Here is a 21,103-nt window from a genome sequence, read left to right on the forward strand (position 1 = left end):
AATCGAAAAGTTATGTATCCATGACCCATTTTGTATGTTCCTAGATGTTTCTCATTTGGTTAAAGTCCCTGATGCAAAAAGTAGTATTTTTATCGGGATAATTAGAGTAGAAAAGTTGGACCAAACACTGAATTTCTATATGTAAACCTAACCGCATGTTTAACCAACGAGAGTTGTACGAAACTCTACATTGGCCTAGCCCTAGCAGAATTCTCAGTGTTTATACATGCATTTATTTAGCAACATACAGAACAAAGCTGATATTGTTACCTGCAAATGTGACTGCTATGAATGTAAAAGTCCGAATCCAATTGATTAATTTACCATATCCGATAAGCCAATACTGAAAAGCACTGCCCACTTCAGAAAAAAAAAACGAAACACCACATAGAAACCTGCACTGCAAAAAGTGAACAAGCGATGCGAGCTTATGTAAATTGCTGCCAGATATTGTACTTCAGGTCTACAAAATAGGTCGCACCGTCTATTATCCATTCAGATGTCTGGTTTAAACACTGCCTGTAGACTGTTCCGTGGATTTAAGCATTAGTGTATTAATTCGGAAATGCCCTGTTTCATGTGCATTACAATCATTCTATCTTCCCTCGATGTATCTGCCCTCTCCGCTGGAAATACTAATCCATCTTAAGGGCAGGTTTCTGTTTTTAGTGATTTACATCCTCAAACAATCGTCTTCCTTCCTCGCGCGTGTAGCCATCAATAAGAGATGCACTCGCAATAAACGAGCAAATTAGGGCGTGTTGAAGCGACTTGTCAGCTGCGCACCAATGAAAGTTTCTGCGAGGCAGGAAGCTCTCCCGGGGATGTACGGGAGGAGGGGACGGGCAGGCTGAGCGGCAGAGACTGACAGTAATTAGCCGAGCCTTCGGAAGCGGGGAGGCTGGCTCGGGAGAATCCCCAGGCAGCCGCCTCGCCCAGGAGATGCCATCAGAGCTGCGCTGATCGCTCCTCTGGCCGGCTGGGAAGAGCGGAGCCCTGCGAGCGCTGCTGGCCCCGCCGCACCGAGCCTCCCGGATGACTCCGGGCTGAAGCAACCAGTGGAATCCACCCCCACCCCCCCTCGCGCGCGCGCTGCCGGCTCGCGCTGCTTCCAGAGGCAGGTCACCACCAGTGACATGCAGACCCCCCGCCGCTGGGCTGCGCCTTCGCTGGATTATGGTGGGGGCTGCTAGAGGGGTGCTGGCAGGGAGGGAGCGCGCCTGATCGGGTGGCGTGGAGCAGGGCAGGGAGCTCCTTCCTCCGTTCAGAAGGATGCTGGTGGGAAATGCCTGGAGACAGAAAGGATGAGATCTGCCAGAAAGCGCTCCAGCTGCTGGGGAACCTGTGCGCGAGTGGGACCCTGGAGAACGAAAACTGCCTGGATTTTATCTACTACATGCGAGAGCGAGACCGACCCCGACCTGTCGACTCGGGTAAGTAGAAGATCTTAGTACTAAAATCACATCATCTATAACGTGATGTAAGTTCAGCCAGTGTCCGTAAAAGTGCCATGCCAAGTGACCTCTTACTGGCACATTATTCTGGGTTACTGCTCATGTATTTATGATGGATTAAGTTCCTCAAGAAACGTTGTTTTTCGCATTTGAATCATTCTGCGCGTGTTTCCTGCTGCACCGACCCCCTATGCCCTAACAGAACCCGGATAATCATTTCCCCATATTTATATAGTAACGTTTTACCGCAGGAAGTGCCGCTCTTCCCGGAGGTTCGGGTTAATTCAGGTCGCAGAGGTGCATTGCCCTATTTCCGACTTAATACCATCTGCCTCCCTTGCTGCATACACTTCTGTTTCAAAGCAGGCATTTGGGTGTGCAGTTTGCAATTACACCACCCAGTTCCTTAAGTATTTGAATATTTGTAAATGCTTAGACAAAGTAAAGGCATTGCGCTTGGAAAGCATCTTGTGCAGAGTAAGCTGTGTATAGTCGGGGCTGCTCTTATGCAAGCGAGGGTGGGCTTTGTAACTTAACAGTACCGACTGAAGTGCCGCCATTCCATTTGTAAAAGAATAGGTGCTGGGTCCCAAAAGTTTCGCTCAGGAGCCCGTGGCCGGAGCAACCGAAGGTCGGGTGCCGAATACCTAGGCTGATTACTCCTGATTCCATTTCCTGCCTCTGTCTTCCACCATCAGACACTCCCTGCCTCTGCATCTCACTCTTGTAGGTTCCTGCTTTCCCCCTGTGTCACGATTGTGTTGTCTTTCTCTTCCTCCGCCTTTGCTGTGTGTTGTTTTCCGTTCTCCGGTTCTGGGTCATAGTATGATAAGGAAACAGAAGTGCGGGTCCCCAAAAGTGAGTGCCATTGGGCCCCACCTGCAGATTATAAGCACTGCTCTGAGCTCTACAGCTCCTCTCTGCGTGGTTTGTTGACTTGACATCTACTGGCGAAAATTGGCTTCCAAGTCCTGGCATCTCCCATCACATTCTTGTAACCGTCGATTTTAAGTATTTATTATGAGGTATCACAAATGCAGCTTCCTGTGGTACCCCGTTCGTGGCCAACAGCAGCACTATAGACGTAGGCGAATTACCCCCTCTTAGTTTATTTCGCTTTTCATTCTAGTATTTGTAGCGTTCCAATTCCATTATAAACTGTGACCCCTCCTTGCAAACTGCAAGAACTAGTCGCCTATGGCATCGCCTAGCTCAAGGTCTCTGACTTTGAGCTTTTGACTATTTTATTATTACATAGGCATGGCACATAGTTAATATCAATTCCAGAATGAATGTATAACCACCTGTGCTATTTTGCAAAACATTTGATAGTATATTATTTTTATATTTTTCACTAAAAAGGGAAGTTTTGTATGCCTATATGTACCCGGTCAGACACTGGCATTTGTTCTCTACTACATGGATTAAACTAAATTGAATAGGTTTATTTTATGTAGTCAAAATTGAATAATATGGAGCATGTATCTACATTTATATTAGACCAATAAATCATATTTTTATCTCAAGTTCTCTGTTTTTGTACTTACATTTTGTCCGAAAAAAATGCCTACAATTCGTATCTTAATCCGAATCAAACAAGTATTTTTAGAAATGCACCGTTACCCTCTAAAGCCACTAACATTCATCCACAACAGCGTGTAAACGATATTTGTTAGCTCACGTGCCTGTTGCAGGTAGATGTGAAACTGATTTATGCAAAACTCACTCCTGAAAGAGATGGTGAAAGACTTTTCGTGATGCAAACCAAGGAGGGAGTTTGAGGATGGCCACTTTCCTACATTGGCCTTTCTTTGATTTGAGGGGTTGGGTTTTGCCTCAAATATTTATTCCTGCAGTGAGAGTCAGTATCCTGGACTCCTGGGTCTCATTACGAGCTGAGAGAAAATCCCGATTTGTGGGAAATCTGGAGTTTGCACACAATTCAGGACCACATGTTGTGTGGTAATTAACAGGCACGTTAATTGCTGCTCATGGCAATTACTGCAGGCCTGCACTTTTCTAAGAGCATATTTGGACAGGAAAGCCCTGGTAACATTGTCTGGTTGGAAATGGATGGAAAAACTGAAATGTTGTAAATGGTGCACTAAACATAAACCAAGCAAGTAATGTAATGATACATCCCGACTTGCAGCAATTGGAATAGGTGATAATTACATCCCCTGTGTATCCACTTCTTGGAGTATCAGGTCTATTGATTGCCTTCCAATTCCCTCTCGACCCTAAATCCTCCCCTCAGTGGGTGTGGTAATCGGTGTAACCAGTAGCATTCAGGGCATAGGTACGTGTCCATAGAAGGGGAGGTGAAAACAGAGAAATCGATTTATAAAGATTTTTCAGGGTCAATTTCCCTGCTAATGATGGAGTCACAAACCACTGCATATAATCCGTTGTCTCATTACAAGTGTTCTCTCCATCTCTGCTGCTTCTGGAAGAGTATTGCCTTATTTTGTGATCCGCAAGTTGGAGGTTAACAGACAATCTCAAATTATTTTGATGTGATGCAGTCACTGAGTGTGGTGGGTATACACCAGTATTCCTCAGCTCGTCTAGGTTTTTGGAGAGGGTGGAAAAGCTGGTTGTGGAATAACCTACTCACTTTGAATGAGGCAGAACGGAATCCCATGCGGTAATTCCTACCTGCTATCTCGTAATCGGGGCCTAAGTGCTTGGCATGTTAATTACCAAAAATCCTTTAGAGTTGTTCCCCCAAATACGTGGAATAGCTGATCTAGTTACCATATTGAAATGCACTCATCTTTTCTACCAGAGAAGGATGACAGGTCAGCTGCACCTCTAGACGCCTCATATCTGTTGTGTTGGACTTGGCCTTTTTGCAGGGTCATCCCTAAACGTTTTGCCTTTCTCCTAGCCATTTTTCTGACATGGTGTTGGTGGCACTATTATATTCTGGTACCGCACCACAGGCATATTAACATCTTGAAACATAGTTTCAAAGATTATATCATGGGATTCAAATATAACACACACAGAGTAGCGCACACATATCTCAACATTAATAGGCGCATGGCCATTTTCAATGTCTAGGGCACTGTAACTTTGACCTGTGATTTACACACCAGTATCGTGCATAAGATGCATTAACCTAGAATTGTTTTTTTTTAAGCAGGATCTGACCCTGCAATTTGGGAAACACCAACATCCAGTTTCCAGTTTATCTCAAACTTTTTGTAAAGCATACTGGGACCTCATTGATTGAGTAGAAATGAATGGCTTCCTTTTAATCTCCCTTTCATCTTTTTATTCAGGCACCTCTGATAAACTGGCAGCACATTTGAAATGAATTGCCTTGAGACAGTTGCTATTAGCACTATACTTGGTGGTACTCATGTTGTCAAATTAATATGGATGAAAAACTGAGTCATCCCCTCTAGAATTTCAAAGTGCGAGCCGCCAGGTCAACTCTTTAGTTTGCTTCAAGTCCCCAATAGAAAGCACATTATTTAATTTAGAATGTTCTGTACTGATATTCTAGGACACAGTGCAAATGAATATCGTTGCTTTCTGAGAATATGAGAGCATCTTTGATAAGTCAATACAGAAATGCAAGCGAAGTCTACAAATGGGAACAGAGCTGCATTGTTCAAACTCAGCTGATGTCTCAGTGTTGATATGATGCAAGTTACGATTGAGGTGCATTTTGAGATTTCTAGTGGTTTCTGTACTGAAGGACAGCGGTGGCTTTTGCAGGTCAGCTAACACGTGTTTTATAAATGCTCCACGTAAGGTCAGAAAATCCTGATGCTGTGCCCCAGTGAGATCCCACTGTTTCTCATTTACGCAGATACAGTATTTTCTCATTTGTAGAACACCCATGCTATAAGTATACTGACACCCATGCTATATGTATACTTATATACATGTATAAGTATGCTTAATATGTTGCTCACCAAAAGAAGGCTAGACTTATGTTGAGTGGCAGGGTTGCACCACATACATTGGTATATCCTTTTAAGATGGATGACTACAGCATCTAAGGCCAGATCTTGACACTGCTGATGGTTGGTGCAGCTGATTAAAGGAGTGCCTTTTTTACTCCCACAGCAATGGGTAGACTGACTATGGCCTTTCCCTGATAAAGCTATGCAGTGTTTTATGACTGGGCACCTCGATTTACTCTGATTGTTCGGAGTGTCCATGAGAATGTTTAGATATATGAGAGGTGGTGTACCTATGGGCCAGGGGGCCCATGCATCTATGTTGCATCTACAGTAGTAGAGAGTTCCATAGGATTTAGTGTTAGGGCTGTTATATCCCCTACTCCTTGCAGGTCTGTTCCTGCACTACCCTCCAGAGTCTCCCTTCCATATAGAATTCTTTGTCATACGTGCATCTCTCTGGCTTTGAATCAACATCTTGTGAATGGGATCAGGTAGGACTTTTAAGCTTACTGGACCAGGACAAAGCTAGTTCCAGCATGACTGCCCAGCGCTTGGCAAGAGAACCTTACCAATGAGATGACAAAATGCAACACCAAGGACTCTACACCTTCTAGAAAGAGATGTGCTACCTTCCACATGGCTTACTCTGCTAGAGACAAAATGTTGCAGAATTAGCACTGATAGGGCAGAAGGTTTGCCTTGGAGTCAATACACATCTGACAATGCCAGATCCCCCACAGCTAGTTGTTATGGAGCAGTGACACACCTGAATGACAAATTCACTCTGTCATGACTTGTCATACATTTCAATCTTAAGGGTCAGTAGGTTATTTATTCATTTATTTTCAGGTCTTGTATAGTGAGAACCCGACCCAAATGTTATCAGAGCGCTTTACAACATTTTGTCAAAGGTAAACATAGAAACATGGTGGGAGGAAAGTTTAAATGTCATTAGTAGGTCAGCAATCTGTGGTTGAGAAGTTTATCCATGTTTTGATGCTTTAGTTCATGAGGTATATCGAGGTTATGGATTTTTGGGGTGTAGGTTAATGCAAGATAAAGGCTGTTGCAGTTAACAGTCTAGTGTCCACAGAAGTAATTTTATCTCTGTAATACTGTCTCTGCATTGCAGGAGACCCCATAAAAGCGTCAGAGCGTATGTTGAGAAAGTCTGGAAGTAACAAAGAAGATCAAGGTTTTAAATTCATTTTTGAAGATACAGTGTGACAGGCTACTTTTTTTTTAATAGCAAGTGGGATAGAGTTCCAGATCTAGTGGGTGCAGCCTGAGAATGACTGGTTCGGAATACACTATTTTTGAGTCAGAGCTTCAAGTCAAAGAGAGTCTCAACTTCGACGTTCATGGCATCAACCAGAAATGGTGGGTTTGTGAACCTTTGTGTTGAGCCTTGTGGATAATTCAAGCAATTCAGAACTGGCTTCTTGATTTTATGTTGGCACAGTTGAGTTTAATGACAAGTGTGTGATGTTTCAAACCATCTGCAGCCTTTAACCATCAGGCTGCAGAGATGAGTGCTATTGTGAGAGGTGCAATGTGTATTATCGATATGCCAGTTAAAAGAACATGCGCATAGTTAAGTTTCACAAGGACATATGTTATGGTCTTGAAACCCTCAACTGGAAATAAGAGCCTGATTTTCCAGAGGAGTCTGCTTTGGTGTCGGGGGCTCCTTAATAAGGTACATACTTTTTGCCGGGCGTACCTGTTGCTGATAAGAAGAAGAATTTCCGGACTGACGTGCCTGGATTAGAGAAATGTGAACCTTTATTTTGGGGCTTCTTCATGAAAAAATAAGAAACTGAGAATACTACTTTGATGATTACACTTATGCTATTTTGCCCTGATGAAGTTCCTTTGATAGGAACAAAACGCGTTGGCTGATGTCTAATCGTTTGTTTATAAAGAAAAATAAAAGAAGTACAAAGGACTTCCTTAAGAGTGCGTGACTTCTTTCCTGGTGCACCTTCCACTATCTTAAAAAGCTCAGTGATAAGGTCTTGAGGCCTGCATGAAGATTTTGGGCCTGATTTGGGGTCTGGCGGATAGAGTAAGGCAGACAGGTTGGCAGAGGACTTTACCACCCTGCATTTACTCTATCTGCCAAATTTATAGATATATGACAGCCCCTGGAAATCTCTGTACATTGGCAGGAACCACCATCATGGCGGTTCCTCTGTGAATATAGGGAAAATTCCATATATCATCATATATTCCCCATATCAACATCATAGCCGGTTGTCATATTTTTTCAAAGTTTTTTACTTTTGAAAAATAAATTGCCAAAGCAGGAGTTTGTTTGTGAAAAATAAAAGACTAATGACCCTCTCCCTACTTTGGGAGCTTTCTCCCATGGTGTGGGGTGTATTTCTCTGGTTTTAACTGTCACCTCAACAGCCCACTTTAGCTAGGGCGGATTGTTAGATGGCTTACTCCTTATAGCACTACTCCCTTGGGTTGTCGCAGTAAGGTTTACATCAATGGAGTACATTTTATCTATAAATCGGGTGAGCAGACTGAGAGCTTGGTAGAGAGGGTAGTCTGTTACAGTTGGAATGGAGTATCCTCACTGCAAAGCTCTAAATCACCCCTTAGATTCTTATCCAGTGTGGAGCCCAGGCATTTCTCTATTTGAGCAATGGTTGTTTTGCAGTTGTGAATGTTCGCCGTGTTGTATATGAGTGTTGCTATGTTGAAGGGACATTTGAAGAAAATCCTTCCTCTGTGGGTTCATTCTAAGATGGTATAGGATTGCCCAGTATTGCAGCATTTTCTTTATTCTTGAATAATCTGTAATGTCTTCAGAAGATGAAACTCTCAGGAATATTTGAGTGCTGCTTGTTTATATCAATAATTGAATGTTTGAACTGGTCAGGAGGGAGGTTAGAGGTTCTATATATTAGTCGAAAAGTGTAAGCAAGAGGATGGTACCTTGTGGGACTTCATGTTCAAGGGTTGTGGAGGTTGAAAATGTATTTGCCAGTTTTATTTGTCGTGTGATGATAGAAATGTATGACTCAAACCAAGATAAAACAAAGGCCTTTAGACCTGTTCTTTCTTTGAGGATTGTTAACCTGGTTGACTTTGGCAAATGTTGCTTTCAAGTCCAGAAGAACTATAAGGCAGGATTCACCTTTTTCTAAGATGGTCCATCTATTATGTGCAGTGCTGCATATTCTGTGCTTTAGCCAGTTCTGATTCCAGACTGGTGGGGTGAATAAGATTTAAAAACAACAGAATTTCAGCCGAGTCTCCGTGCAGGTTTCAAATATTTTTGTTATGAAGGGAAGGTTGTAAACTAGCCAGAATTTGTTGAGGTCCTAAGAGTCAGTGTTAAGTGTATTGAGGAGAGGGTAATTTGACCTATTTTGACACTGTTTGGGAAAATTCCTACTGGCAGGGAGTCGTTGATCGCCTTTGCCAGTTTATTTAGGGCAAAAGGAGGTACTCTGAGTATTTTGGCTGGGAACGGGTCCATAAAGTGACTGGATGGCTTGATGTTGGCGACTGGAGATAGGACTGTTGGGGTGCAAATACCAATTTACTGGATAATAACTGGTCCATTTTCTTATCCATTGTTAATCTTTTACGCAAGAAACTCTGCGTGGAGGTATAGATGAAGATGAAGACCAGCTGCAGAATTCTTGATTCTTGGCTGACTCCTCTTCGGGTCTAATACGCTAAAACCCAGGACATAGGAAAATACACAGTTCCTACTGAATCTAGAAGAGACAAAGAGGACCACTGCCATACGTGAAAAGGACTTGAATTATTCAGCCCATAGCTCAAGTGACATGTTCAGTGATTCAGAGCTTTGTCATATGATGAACTGTAGGATTAAACTCAATAACGCTGGAGTCCTGCCATCGCTGCCGTGCTTCCATGTGTGATCTCCTTTGGGAATCGCTTGTAATGCCATGTGGAAGCTGTATGTCACACCCCACTAGTGACTTGTGATACCAACCACCTGGGATTATGAAGCCATTTTGAAGCTTGTATGACTGCTGTCACATGATCATTATGAACACCTTTCTGAAGAAACACTGATTTCTGTGCGCGGCCCATGTGACTGTGCACCCTGATCTTCAGTGATGTAGATGTCCATGTTAGATCTGTTAGACCCCAATAATGATGCAACCAGGTTGGCGGGCAGGAGGGTGCCGGCGATTATGTTCGCTGATGACACCCTCCTGCTTTCCGAGTCTCCTATGGGGATCCAACGTGTATTGGACGGCTTTGCGGACTTCTGTCATTGCCGCGGACTGGAGATTAACGCGGACAAAATGAAATTTATGATTTTCAATCCGCCGGCATCTACGCGCTCGACGCCTATTTTAGGATCTGTCAGATTAGAGAGGGTACAGACTTTCCAGTACCTAGGGGTCACGATAAATGAAAACTTGTCTTGGGGCCCCCAACAGGTTAAATCTCAACTGAAAGTGTCCCAATTGGCGGGGGGAATCCTCAAGATGTCCAATTCATTGTCATTTAAACCAGTGAGCCCTGCGCTGGAGATTTACAAAACCCAGGCGAGGGCAGCGGCTCTTTATGGTGGGGAGCTCTGGGGGCACTCTTGCAGGCCCGAGATTTCCAATACGGAAAACAAATTTATGCGGCAGCTACTGGCGCTTCCCCAAAGTACACCGCTCCTTCCGCTAAGGTTAGATCTGGGATTGAGTTTTATACAGGATGAGCTGGCACTAAAACTCCTCAGGTTCTGGCGCAGGCTCTGGACAACGCCAGAACTCCTGAACTATAGGCTAGAACTGAAAGAAATATTAAATTGCAAAAGTGCAGCAAAAATTCCTTGGCTCGTCTTTGTTAAGCAGGAATTTGGTAAATTGGGCCTGCCAGCTCTGTGGCATGATCCGGAAAGGGCGTGCCGTGAGGTTTCAGGTAAGTCCCTCACGAGGTCTTTTATGGATAACAAACTTAACACTACACTGTATGATTCTCACGCTCGTACCTTGACTAAATTATTTTTAACATTTAAAATATCATACTGCTTTGAGGATTTTATGGACGTTATCTATCCCATTGGATCAAGGAAACTCTATTTACAAAGGAGATATGGTACATTACCTTTAAGGGCTTTTACGAGCAAATGGTCTACCTCTACGACCAAATCTTGTCCTGGGTGTAGCTGTAGCTTAGAGGATCAACTTCATATACTTCTTTTTTGCCCAGCCTACAGTAAAGCCAGGAAGTACTGGCTAGTACCGTTATGTAAAAACATGGGTTTCATCCAACGTTTGCATATTTTGAGAATCCCTAAGACAGATACTTCCGTACACATTGTATTTGTAATTTCAAAGTACTTGTCAGCTATATGGTCCAAGAGACGATTTTTAATTGCTAATGAATGCCAGGGTTGATTTTAATTATTTTTATGGCTATATGAATTGTACTAATTTATATGTGTTGTGGAAACATTTGTTTCAGTTGTACTCTTTTATGGCAAAAAATGCCCAAATAAAGATTTTAAAGAAAGTTAGATCTGTGTGCTTGCTGTCACATGATTTTGTGCATCTCTTTCTTTACATATGTCAATATCTGCATGAGGCTTGAGTGCCTCACCTCAGTGTTTACTACTGCAAGGTCTAATGTATGTTTATTGCCAGTATTGCCAGCTTGCAAACTGGGTCTTACACTTCTTCCTGTATCTGGTAGTCAGCAAACTGTGCATCTCCAATCTAACCATCCCATTGCAAAGAGAAACATTCTGATATGCATATGAAATGCACAACAACAGAGACCTGCATCAGGTAATGAACTGCTCTGGTGAGAACAACAAACTCCTGTGCTTGGTTATTGTCCCACGACGGTCCGTCAACTGTATCCCTGATTAAGAGCCCCATCCTCTGGGAAGCATAGAGCAGTTTCTGAATAACTACATACGCATTCAGAGAAAGGATTATGCCATTAATTAAAGCAACTAAGCAAATGTTATTGATTAATAATATTTTAAATGATGTGGCGTTACTGCCAGAGCTTCAGATTTCAGAACAGGGTAATCAGGTTCAGATCTCGACGTTGTAGAAGATGCCTCTGGTTCTGAAGAGGTTGCAGCCCTTCAGGGAAATCCGGTCGTTTTTTCACTTTTTCAAGCCTTTTAATTAATGCGCACATGTTTGTAGGATGCTATTTAGGTGTGCCAAAGTGGTGTCATGGAGGCAGTTGGGGAGGACGTTGCTACCCCCTTCAGGTGAAAGAGAATCAGGTCTTGTGTTGTTGTATTGCAGCTAGTTTTGGTTAGTTAGAGATTCCCGTTTTTCACAAGTGACCGCTGACACCATGCAATATTAATTTTCATGGAGATTTGTCCTTTGAAGCAGGGTAGAGTTTTGAAATAGTAATGTGAGAAACAATGTTTCCTACCCTCCTTTTTTATTAATAAATACTTCCACATAGTAAGTACAACTTGCATATCCAAAATATCCAGAAAAGCTTTACACCTTCCATCACTTAAATGCAACTAACGTTTTATTCTTAAAATCCTTGCTCTCAACATAGAGACATGATAGAAAATTAATGGACAGCACATCAACTATCTTAACTTTCAAATGCAGAAAATGTTTTCTTATTTCTGTTTAAAGCTTGAAGTTATGCAGATTCCCAGATCACACCAAACCCTTCATCCAGCTACTACAGGGCAAAAGCATTATCCCTTGTGGAAGACAAAAGGAGATTAGCAAAACGCCTCCATGCTTGGGTTATAATAAATTCATATATAAGCTTAAAATCGCAACCCTATCTATCAGCCATTTCCGACTGTCACTCAAAAGAAAGTTCATGGCATATAGATTCAGTGATTATTGCTCGAAGGACTTAGTTCCCTCCTGGAAAAGTAAACATAAAAAAAGGCATGTCGTTTATGGGGGTACCATATAGAAACTTTAAGCCACTTACTGTGCTTCTGTGAAACAGTAAAAGCAGAAAGAAGGAACTTGCTAAAAACACCCTTCATTGATTTAAACATTCGCACTTGTAGACATGCGGTGACAAGTTGGATGGGCACCACATCAAACATTTTAATATGCCGGGGGGTAAAATTCATGATAATAGTAGAAAACTTACTTACAAAAGCTGGAAAAGACTAAAGGTCCAGTGTCAGATAAGAAATTTTAATAGTATTTGTAAATATTTTAATTGAGCGGGAAATCTTTCTCTTTTAACATTTGTATGAAATGAAATGTGTTTTATATGCTTTATGGTTATGATAAACCAAATAAAGTTAATTTTGACTGACTGACTGACTGACTGACACCATGCTTCTGTGTTCAAAACATAAATACTCAAAGTTTCAAACAAATATTGTAAGATTCAAAGTGAGGCTTGAGAGCTACAACCAGAAGCCTAAAGTTCACAAGAATTAAGCCAATTTGCTTTTTTAGTTTAACAAAGTTAAGAGGATTTATGTAGTCCACTTCATTACAATTACATGGGGAAACGCTGTTCACCTAGACTAGATAAGAGTACAAGAAACATTGGTTGAAAAGTTACTTCGACACCAGGTGTGGAAAAAATCCACATTGCTGACAGCTGCTCAATCAAATTTCTCTAGATGAAAGAACTCCATATGACCCTCCAAATTTTAAGTTGTGCATCGAAAGTTTTCTGTTTACCACTATAACTCATCACCCGGCATGGATGCAAACTAAAGAATAGTGTTGTGGCAGACCATGAAAATTGCCAACCAGTTTTTCATTAAAGAAGGTCTACTATAGTTAAGAGAATCCTTGACAGCAACATTAAGAATCTCTGCTAGTTGGCAATTTGCTGTTCTGTCTGATATGCATGTGAGCAGTGCACTTACTCCCCTGCCCACTCCTGGCATCCTTTTCATCTTGCTGAATTAACTCTGCAAGTGTGGTGATCTCTTTTCTTTGAAAATAGAGGACACTTTAGATCTTTTGAATTTGTCTTTTCTTGGGATAGCGATATGTGCAAAGTCCAATGTAAAGTTCTGTATCTATCGCCTCTGCCCAAATCTAAGGACACTTTCTGGTACATGTGTTAAACAATTGTGTTATGTGCTATTTCCACAATATGAATTGATAGAAAACATGAGCTGAAAGGTGTGCATTCGGAGTTCATTCAAAAAATTATTCCTTAAAACGTGTTTTTCAGCGAATTAATATATGCATTACATTCTTAAAAATGGAGTTCGTAATGGTTTCCGACCATTATTTCCCAATGATCACACTTTCTCTATGAGATAATGTTTTTTGTGGGGTCTGGATTCTCCTCCTTATGAAGGAAAACCTGTGTTTTTTCAGAATTTTTTTTAACCAAAAGAATGTTTTACTCTGCAAAAGAATCATTTCTATTCGTACGAGCGCCTTGAGACCCTTGCGGGTGAGTAGTGCGCTATACAAGTATCAATTTACATTTTGCAGAGTAAAAAAATGACAGCATTAGTCCCTGTATTTGAATCAATTAATATAACTATACTGGCCTCATTGAACTTGTTTTGACAATATGCCCTATTTATGGCTTTTTTCCATAGAATATGTAAATTTATTATAAATTGAGAGCAGTTCATTACGTGAATACCTTTTCATTTTACCACAGCTTTAGTGTCGTACACTTCACATCAGAACTGGTATAATCTGAAGTATTTATTCAATAATAATTGCTTCAAAAATCATGCCACACACTGTCAGCTACAAAGAGAAAGGGTTATTTCTGCAGGGACATCAATGCTTACCTAGAGGAAGCTGCAGTGTACATCCTCAAACAATGCAAGAGACATATTGTATTATCTATTTACATGATAGTAGCTTGTGACATTTTGTATCTCATTAGGAAAATGTCACTGAATATCACAGAATATAATAATTAGATGGGCATTCACATAATGAGTGAATTCAGAACAATGGGGCAGGAAGCAGAACAGTACAAGATATCAGGACGTGCACGAAGACAATATTACAAAAGCTGTCAAAAGAAAAGGGAAATGTGGCACTTTCATCCTTGAAAAGGCACGTTTTAGTCATAGTGATATTGTATTAGTGTTGAAAGATCATTTATGCATTTTTCTAATCCCTCATCATTAACTAAAAACGTTTGTTTGTTAGAAAAGAGTTATGCTTTGGGGAAAATGTTCAAGTTTGAACTGCGATGGACAGAATAAGGTACACTCATTTCACCTCACAGATTTATTTATCCTTTCTTAAAATTAGGAATGTTCTAAATTTTTGTAAGACCATGTCATCATGTGTAAGTGCTGAATTTCGCGCAACAGAACACATACAACATTTTCACCATTTCACACAACACAACCGTTTGTGTGAATATTGCCCTGGGGAGACTAGTTTCAGTAAAAAGCCTCCCTGAGAACGTATGCGAAGCAGTCTCATGCCAGTATCTCGTGTGACTAATTTTGTGCGCCATCTTCCCTTGTGGAGAAAAATTACTCGCAGCACCTGGAAACTAATTTGCATAGAACAATTAATGTTGTGTCAATTATGCAAATTTCTCACAAGGAAAATTGCGTACCCCTACAATAAATGAGAAATTACAACTGGAACATGATAGTCAACAGGTCAACAAGAGACATCCTTTGGATAATGCACCCTTTTGAGGAACATGGATCCTAGTTCTGTACATTGAATGAATGCTTAGAAGGGCTGGCTTTGCAGGGTTCTTTATTATTTCAAAAAATGAGCACACAATTTTATAACCCAGAGCCATTCCTTATTAATGATGCTTTTAAAAATATTTGAAAAACACTACTGTTTTTAAGCACCCCATAGGCAGCAGTGTACCATGCGAGTTCTTTCATATAGCCAATAACCATTCTAGATTTTCCCTATATCCTAAAATTCATGTTCCTCTAAATGACCACACTCCAGAGAATTGCTGCGCCCTACATTCGGAATTTCTTTTTGTAAAAAAGGAAACAATAAGGACTTGCAAAATGTGCACAGAGTTTACTTTATTTAGCTTGGCTTGTCTAATTTGTTTTAATAAACATTTGAGAAGTACTATCGGTCAGTGATTGAATTGCAGACGATGAAGGTTGTGAGATTACAATGCATATAGTGCTGTTTACCAGGAGAAGTGTAGAAGACAAATCTGTTTTTGTAGAAATAATGATCCTTCAAAAAAAGCCATGCTCTAGGGGCCACCTTGCTGAATAGAATCATTTTATGCACATACACAGCATGGACCATCTGCAGAAACAAACTTTACAATTTAAATTCCTCGAGTGAGAATGATATGAAGGAGATGGATGCAGCTTAAGGCACACCTCTCCTCTGCGCTCGTTGATGGAAAATGCCTTTTCAATCCACTGGTGGTTAGTGTAAGTGCAGGGTGGTTCACAGGAGTTCCATCTAATCTCTTTCTCTCCCTCACGTACCCTCATACTTGAACACAAAGCAGAGATGCCAAATCAAATCAAAAGTAGCTCTTGTAAAACACTATTCAGAGTAGTCCCCTTCCCTTTCCTACCTCTCCTCTCTTTCTTTTTCCATCCACCAATCCTCTGTCTCTTTCGCTCCCTCCACTTTATTTCTTCCTTTGTCTCTCAGTTCTCTCTCAGTCCTTTCTCTCTGTCCTTCGTCACTCTACTGTCTCTTTCTCTCTCATACCATCACCTTTCCTGCTGCAAAAATCCCAGGAAATTGGAGAGCCCAACAGAAGGCATTAGCAGCTGTGGCCCTTCAAAATCTGGCCTATTATTGCTCCAGCCCCTCCCTCAGGAAAATGCCCCATGACGTAAATGACCAGTCCAGTCCTTAATGCTATGGAAACCCAGCATTGTTTTCCTTGGTGTGCATAATGGCCTGCAATGCAGACTTGTGATAGAGCGCGGGTTCACCTGCTCGAGATTTTACCATACTCACCTGGGGACATAAACACATACACACTTTGAAACAGGTAAACCTACGCTTATACAGCAATTTGAATGTAACATTTTTTAGGACCTATACCTTGACTTACCAATCCTAGTCACTGTACCGAGAGTCCTAAGGGATCAAGGGAGTTAGCAAGAAAATAGGTAGTAAATAAACATTTGCACTCATAAAATAACCACAGACTCGGCAAAGATTTAAACGCTTTATCTAAATATTTTCTTAAATTTCAGAGTCCATACTAAATCAGTCAGAGCTTGATCACTTAGAAAGAATAAAATCAAATCAAAATGATGCGGAAATATTATGAAACTTTCTTTAAGCATTGAAACATAGGAAGGGTAAGAAAGGGAAACAGCACAATGACATACCCACACAACATTTATATTTACTTAGAATGGTGTGAAGACCAACCATGGCCACGGGCTGGGATAAAGGACAGGACCCCCAATAGTGCAGGTGCCAACAGGATAGAACAGGTGCAGACCAGAATCAGAATAAGTACGGGCCAAATTGGATCAGGACAGGACCACCGCAGGTCAGGACCGGCACCCACAGCTAGAGTGCAACGCCAGCGTCAAACCCCTCTCTGCAGCTAACAGTCGGACCCCGATTGGGTTAGCAAATCTTCTCCCTCAAGAACCCCATTTGGGTTATCGATTCTTCTGACAGAGTGCTCCGCCAGCACCTCTGCTCTCAATCGCCTATTGAGTGCGTTGGGTCAGTGACTGGTCAGCTATTCGGACAAGTCGGACAATCTAACTAGCTGAGCCTACCTTAGTTATACCATTTTCTAGGGCAGTGTACCACCCCCCAATGTTGCAAATGTGTGTATTCCCTCAATTTGATTGGTCAGAGGAAGAGGAGAGGTCATCACACCATCCCATAATGAAGTCATTTCATTCAAATATTGAAATTTACATTCCCTCCCATGATTTTATTTTCCCATGCACTTTTATTCCACCTGGCAGTGAATGTATCAATAAGAATTACAATGTAATATATCAATTTGTTCAGCCTCCTTCCAAAGGGTCAGAAGGTAAGGTTCCCATGAGCATCTTCTAACAAGTCAGGAGTTGGCATGAGTTCAATGCCATGGCTTGTGGAGTCTTGAGAACGTAGAGCATGCGCAGTCGCGGGACCCAAGATGGAGCAACATTGTACTTGATTGGTCCAAACAGGAGCTAATAGCAAAGTCAAAGAACAATTTTAGAACAAAGATTAAATGAATGCACTGTATACTACTTATCTCTACTCTATTCCCATTACCTTATTTTAACTACAGCATTAAGGTTTAGGCAGAACAAACAATTTACTAAAAGCAGCAATGCAAGCATTAGCGCATGAGAACATAGAGCAGCCATCTTTAGGTCTAGTGCGCAGAAGCAAAGATTTCCCACCAAGCTTAAAGTACGTTATGTCACGTGAGTGTGACAGACGCGTGTGCAGAAAAGTTCTCGCGTTGCGGCGGCCATTTTAATACATTCGCGCTACTGTTTAGTAAAAGCACATAGACAAGCTTCCCTTAGAATCTTCAGATGTCGTGTGGTGCATTGTTAGTAAGACAAAACATGTTTATTAGTGTATTACAGTTTATTTCGAGGGGGCTGATTATAAGCAAGTCTCTTTACGAGTGAAATCTTGCTCCATCACTTATATATCTTTTATTAAGAGCTAAGCCAATGTCTTACCCAAGTAGCTGTTACAAATTATTTTAGCTACAAATAAGTAAGTAAATGGAAAAGAGCAGTTTGCCATCTTTAAATGAACTAAGTTTATTAGGGTATGGGCATTCTTCCTTTTTTAAATTTTCGTTGCTGTTTATTTGCTTCTTGTTACACATTTGTTCAACGTATTCTCCAAATATCACCAAGATTGCTGCTGTAGTTGAGATAATTTATTTACAGTTGTTACAAGCATGAAGATAATTAATATAAAATCCTAGTTACTTTTATCAATAGTTTCAAATAATCACCTTCAAATGAGCACAAATTGCTCAGCAGAGCATTTAGTGCCACAAGGCTGTGAAAACTGTACACATAGGTAAAACACTGAAAGTCTATAACAAAACGGAGCTTAGAGGGAAAAACAGACAGGGCAGCCCCCCACTCAAGAAATTCGTCAACAACAGAAGCCCTGTCTTGCGAACCTGGATTATGTCAGTAATATTTATAACGGATCAGTCAGAAAGTAATGATCACCATTCTGCGCCCTATGTTTTATATTTCATTCGGGGATGTCGTACTGCACAACGTCCAGATTTTTTAATCTTAAAAGGGAAAACCTAATGGCCAAAAAATTATTTGACAGTCACAGAGAGCAAATCCGAACATTTGTCTGGAACCTTAACTAAATGCCTAGTGTGTAAGACATAAGGATCAAAAAATGTGTAATGAGCTGAATGACACCTCACGGGAACACCACCATCAACAGAGCACACCCATCTTTCAATAAACTTGCGGTAGGGTGTATCTGTTGATTTTAAGCACTTTTGTTTGTCACAAGCAGATTCCTTCTGCTACCACGTTTTTCTTGCACTTCCTGGTTTGTTGTTTTGGACACATTTTCTTTTGAACCGAATGATGACCAATGATGAGAAAGGGGCCCAGTCTGGAGTTTACATACCAGTTGCCCGATGGTGGAGTTCCCGTGAGGTGTCATTCGGCTCATTACACATTTTTTGATCCTTATGTCTTACACACTTGGCATTTTGTTAAGGTTCCAGACAAATGTTTGGATTTTCTCTCTGTGACTGTCAAATAATTTTTTGGCCATTAGGTTTTCCCTTTTAAGATTCAAAAATCTGGAGGTTGTGCAGTACGACATCCCCGAATAAAATATAAAACATAGGGGAGCATTACAGTGATCAGTTCTTTCTGACTGATCCGTTATAAATATTACTGACATAATCCACGTCCGCAAGACAGGGCTTCTGTTGTTGATGAGGAAAACACTGAAAGTAACAGACCGAAGAAGGAATTTTAATAGCATAGGTGTATGACCAAGCCTGCAATAACAAATCCTTCGGAGAGGAATCTGTATGCTGACAGTTGTGGATTCCAATTTGTAGTAGAAATAATTGATATACTTGTAAGTACGATAAGTTGGATGCAGCAGTACTCCTGAGTGGGATTCTACTCCGCCCAGTTATAACTAGCCCAGTGTTCACGCTCCCAGATTTCCTTGCAGTGTGAACGTTGGATCCGGGTAGTAAGAGCCCTGCGAATTTCTTCCTATTTAGATACGAGTGCACGTAATATTTCAGTTTGGTGGCACACTGTGATTGCTCTTTTTTAAGGGGGTGAGAGGCCTGTGGGAGATGGAAGAGCTCCGTTGATGCTTCAAGAGCAGTGGTATAAGTGGACGGGATCTAAGGGACACGACATGCATACACATTTTTTATTGAAGAATACATTCCCTACTTTTTCTGAAAAGAGTAGAAACCAAGTGCATCACACAAATAAGGATAGCAGTGCATTGCAACGGGGCTGTGCATTTCTCAGTGTAATAATTTATCAAGTTAATTTCGGTAGAGGTGCATTGTGAGAGATCTGAGGTTGTTTCATTTCTTTGGGTAGTATTTTATGCTGCAGTGCTACGTGTGCTTTGAACTACGACTTTGAGCTTCTCTGTACTTGGAGACAAGTTCATGATTGCAAATTAGAAAAGGTTTGCATTGATTGGAAGCTTTGTATTGAGAGACTAGTCCATGATGATGGTATTGATAGAGGTGCTTTGTGCAAGCTCTCTAGTTGGGTGGGTGATTTATTAAACGTAGTGTAATGCAGAGCTGCACCCCACGTTGCTGCATTGCATTGTGCTACGGGGAGAGCGCTGTTACTCTCTTCCCCAGGGCTGGCACCCAAACAGCCTGCCTAGTGCCTTGCACATTACTAAGGAGACTTGGTGCATCTCGGTCTCTCCAGGCTGTTCTTTCTCTTTACCCCTTTACATTAGTAGTATAAGAGGGCTCAGCGGCGATGGAGGGTCACGGCTACGCAAGCAGAGAAGTTTAGGGCCCATTTCCTTCGCTTGTATTAGAACCCATTGCACCTTGGCAATGCCACTGGGCCAAGGGAAATGCAGGACGCGTTCCTCTTTCCTTATCTAGCTTATTAAGAGTCCACAAAACATGGATTATGTTTTTACCCAGGCATTAAAAGCAATGATTGAGGCAGCCCTCGTACACATATCCACTCTCCAGCCAAGGCACTAATGCAACTCTTGTGGGTTCGTGGTTCGTGAAGACAGCATTGAGCATTAGAAGGCAGACCTGGGGACGTATCCACTACGATGGTTTCCATAAGGAATGTAAATCTTTCTGGATTACATCGATTTATGAAAAAATATGCTCTTTTGGCGTAAATACTATATTTTACGTGAATTTGTTATTTATACTGGCGCAGGAGTTGCTCCTTCAGATGATATTCTGCCACAACGTTTTTGGTTTTCTCTTTAAACAGGTGCATTAATGTGAAAATTTGAGCTATGGAAGCTCAGATTCGGCTTCTAAAACACCGTTTTTTAAATACATTTAGGGACATTTGAATAATTGGTCCTGATTTTTTCTGAACCGTGTTTTTTAAATGCCAATATTGTACTGAACATAGGATCTCATTCTTGAATGCACACATTAGAACGGGAATATTAGCTTACATCTATATGCAAATGTTTACCTTGCAATGCTTTAGTAGCACACCTGCCCTGCTCCTGTAATCCGTCAGAAGTGGCTGTGTGTTATTTAAGGTACGTCCTGAAATTGACAATTCCCAGGTGGCATGACCCACTTGTATCTAGTTACATTTAGAATGTATACTGTACATTTTCTTCCCTTGACTATCTTTAGCAG

At 41.3% G+C, this 21,103-nt stretch overlaps 1 protein-coding gene across 2 annotated transcripts in view; it reads left to right on the top strand.

Annotated features, from left to right (window-relative positions):
• The first annotated feature begins 888 nt into the window (after positions 1 to 888).
• Positions 889 to 21,103, top strand: part of SYT9 (synaptotagmin 9) — an 881,257-nt gene continuing 861,042 nt past the window's right edge. The window contains exon 1 of one of the 2 annotated variants that reach the window (XM_086955878.1): positions 889 to 1,433. In XM_086955878.1, the coding sequence (XP_086812004.1) occupies positions 1,286 to 1,433 (148 nt within the window). In that variant the 5' untranslated portion in view covers positions 889 to 1,285. The remainder of the gene's footprint in view (positions 1,434 to 21,103) is intronic. The other variant, XM_086955879.1, reaches the window with a different exon arrangement.

Source organism: Lissotriton vulgaris, chromosome 2_1, assembly GCF_964263255.1.
Source record: "Lissotriton vulgaris chromosome 2_1, aLisVul1.2, whole genome shotgun sequence".
NCBI lineage: Eukaryota > Metazoa > Chordata > Amphibia > Caudata > Salamandridae > Lissotriton > Lissotriton vulgaris.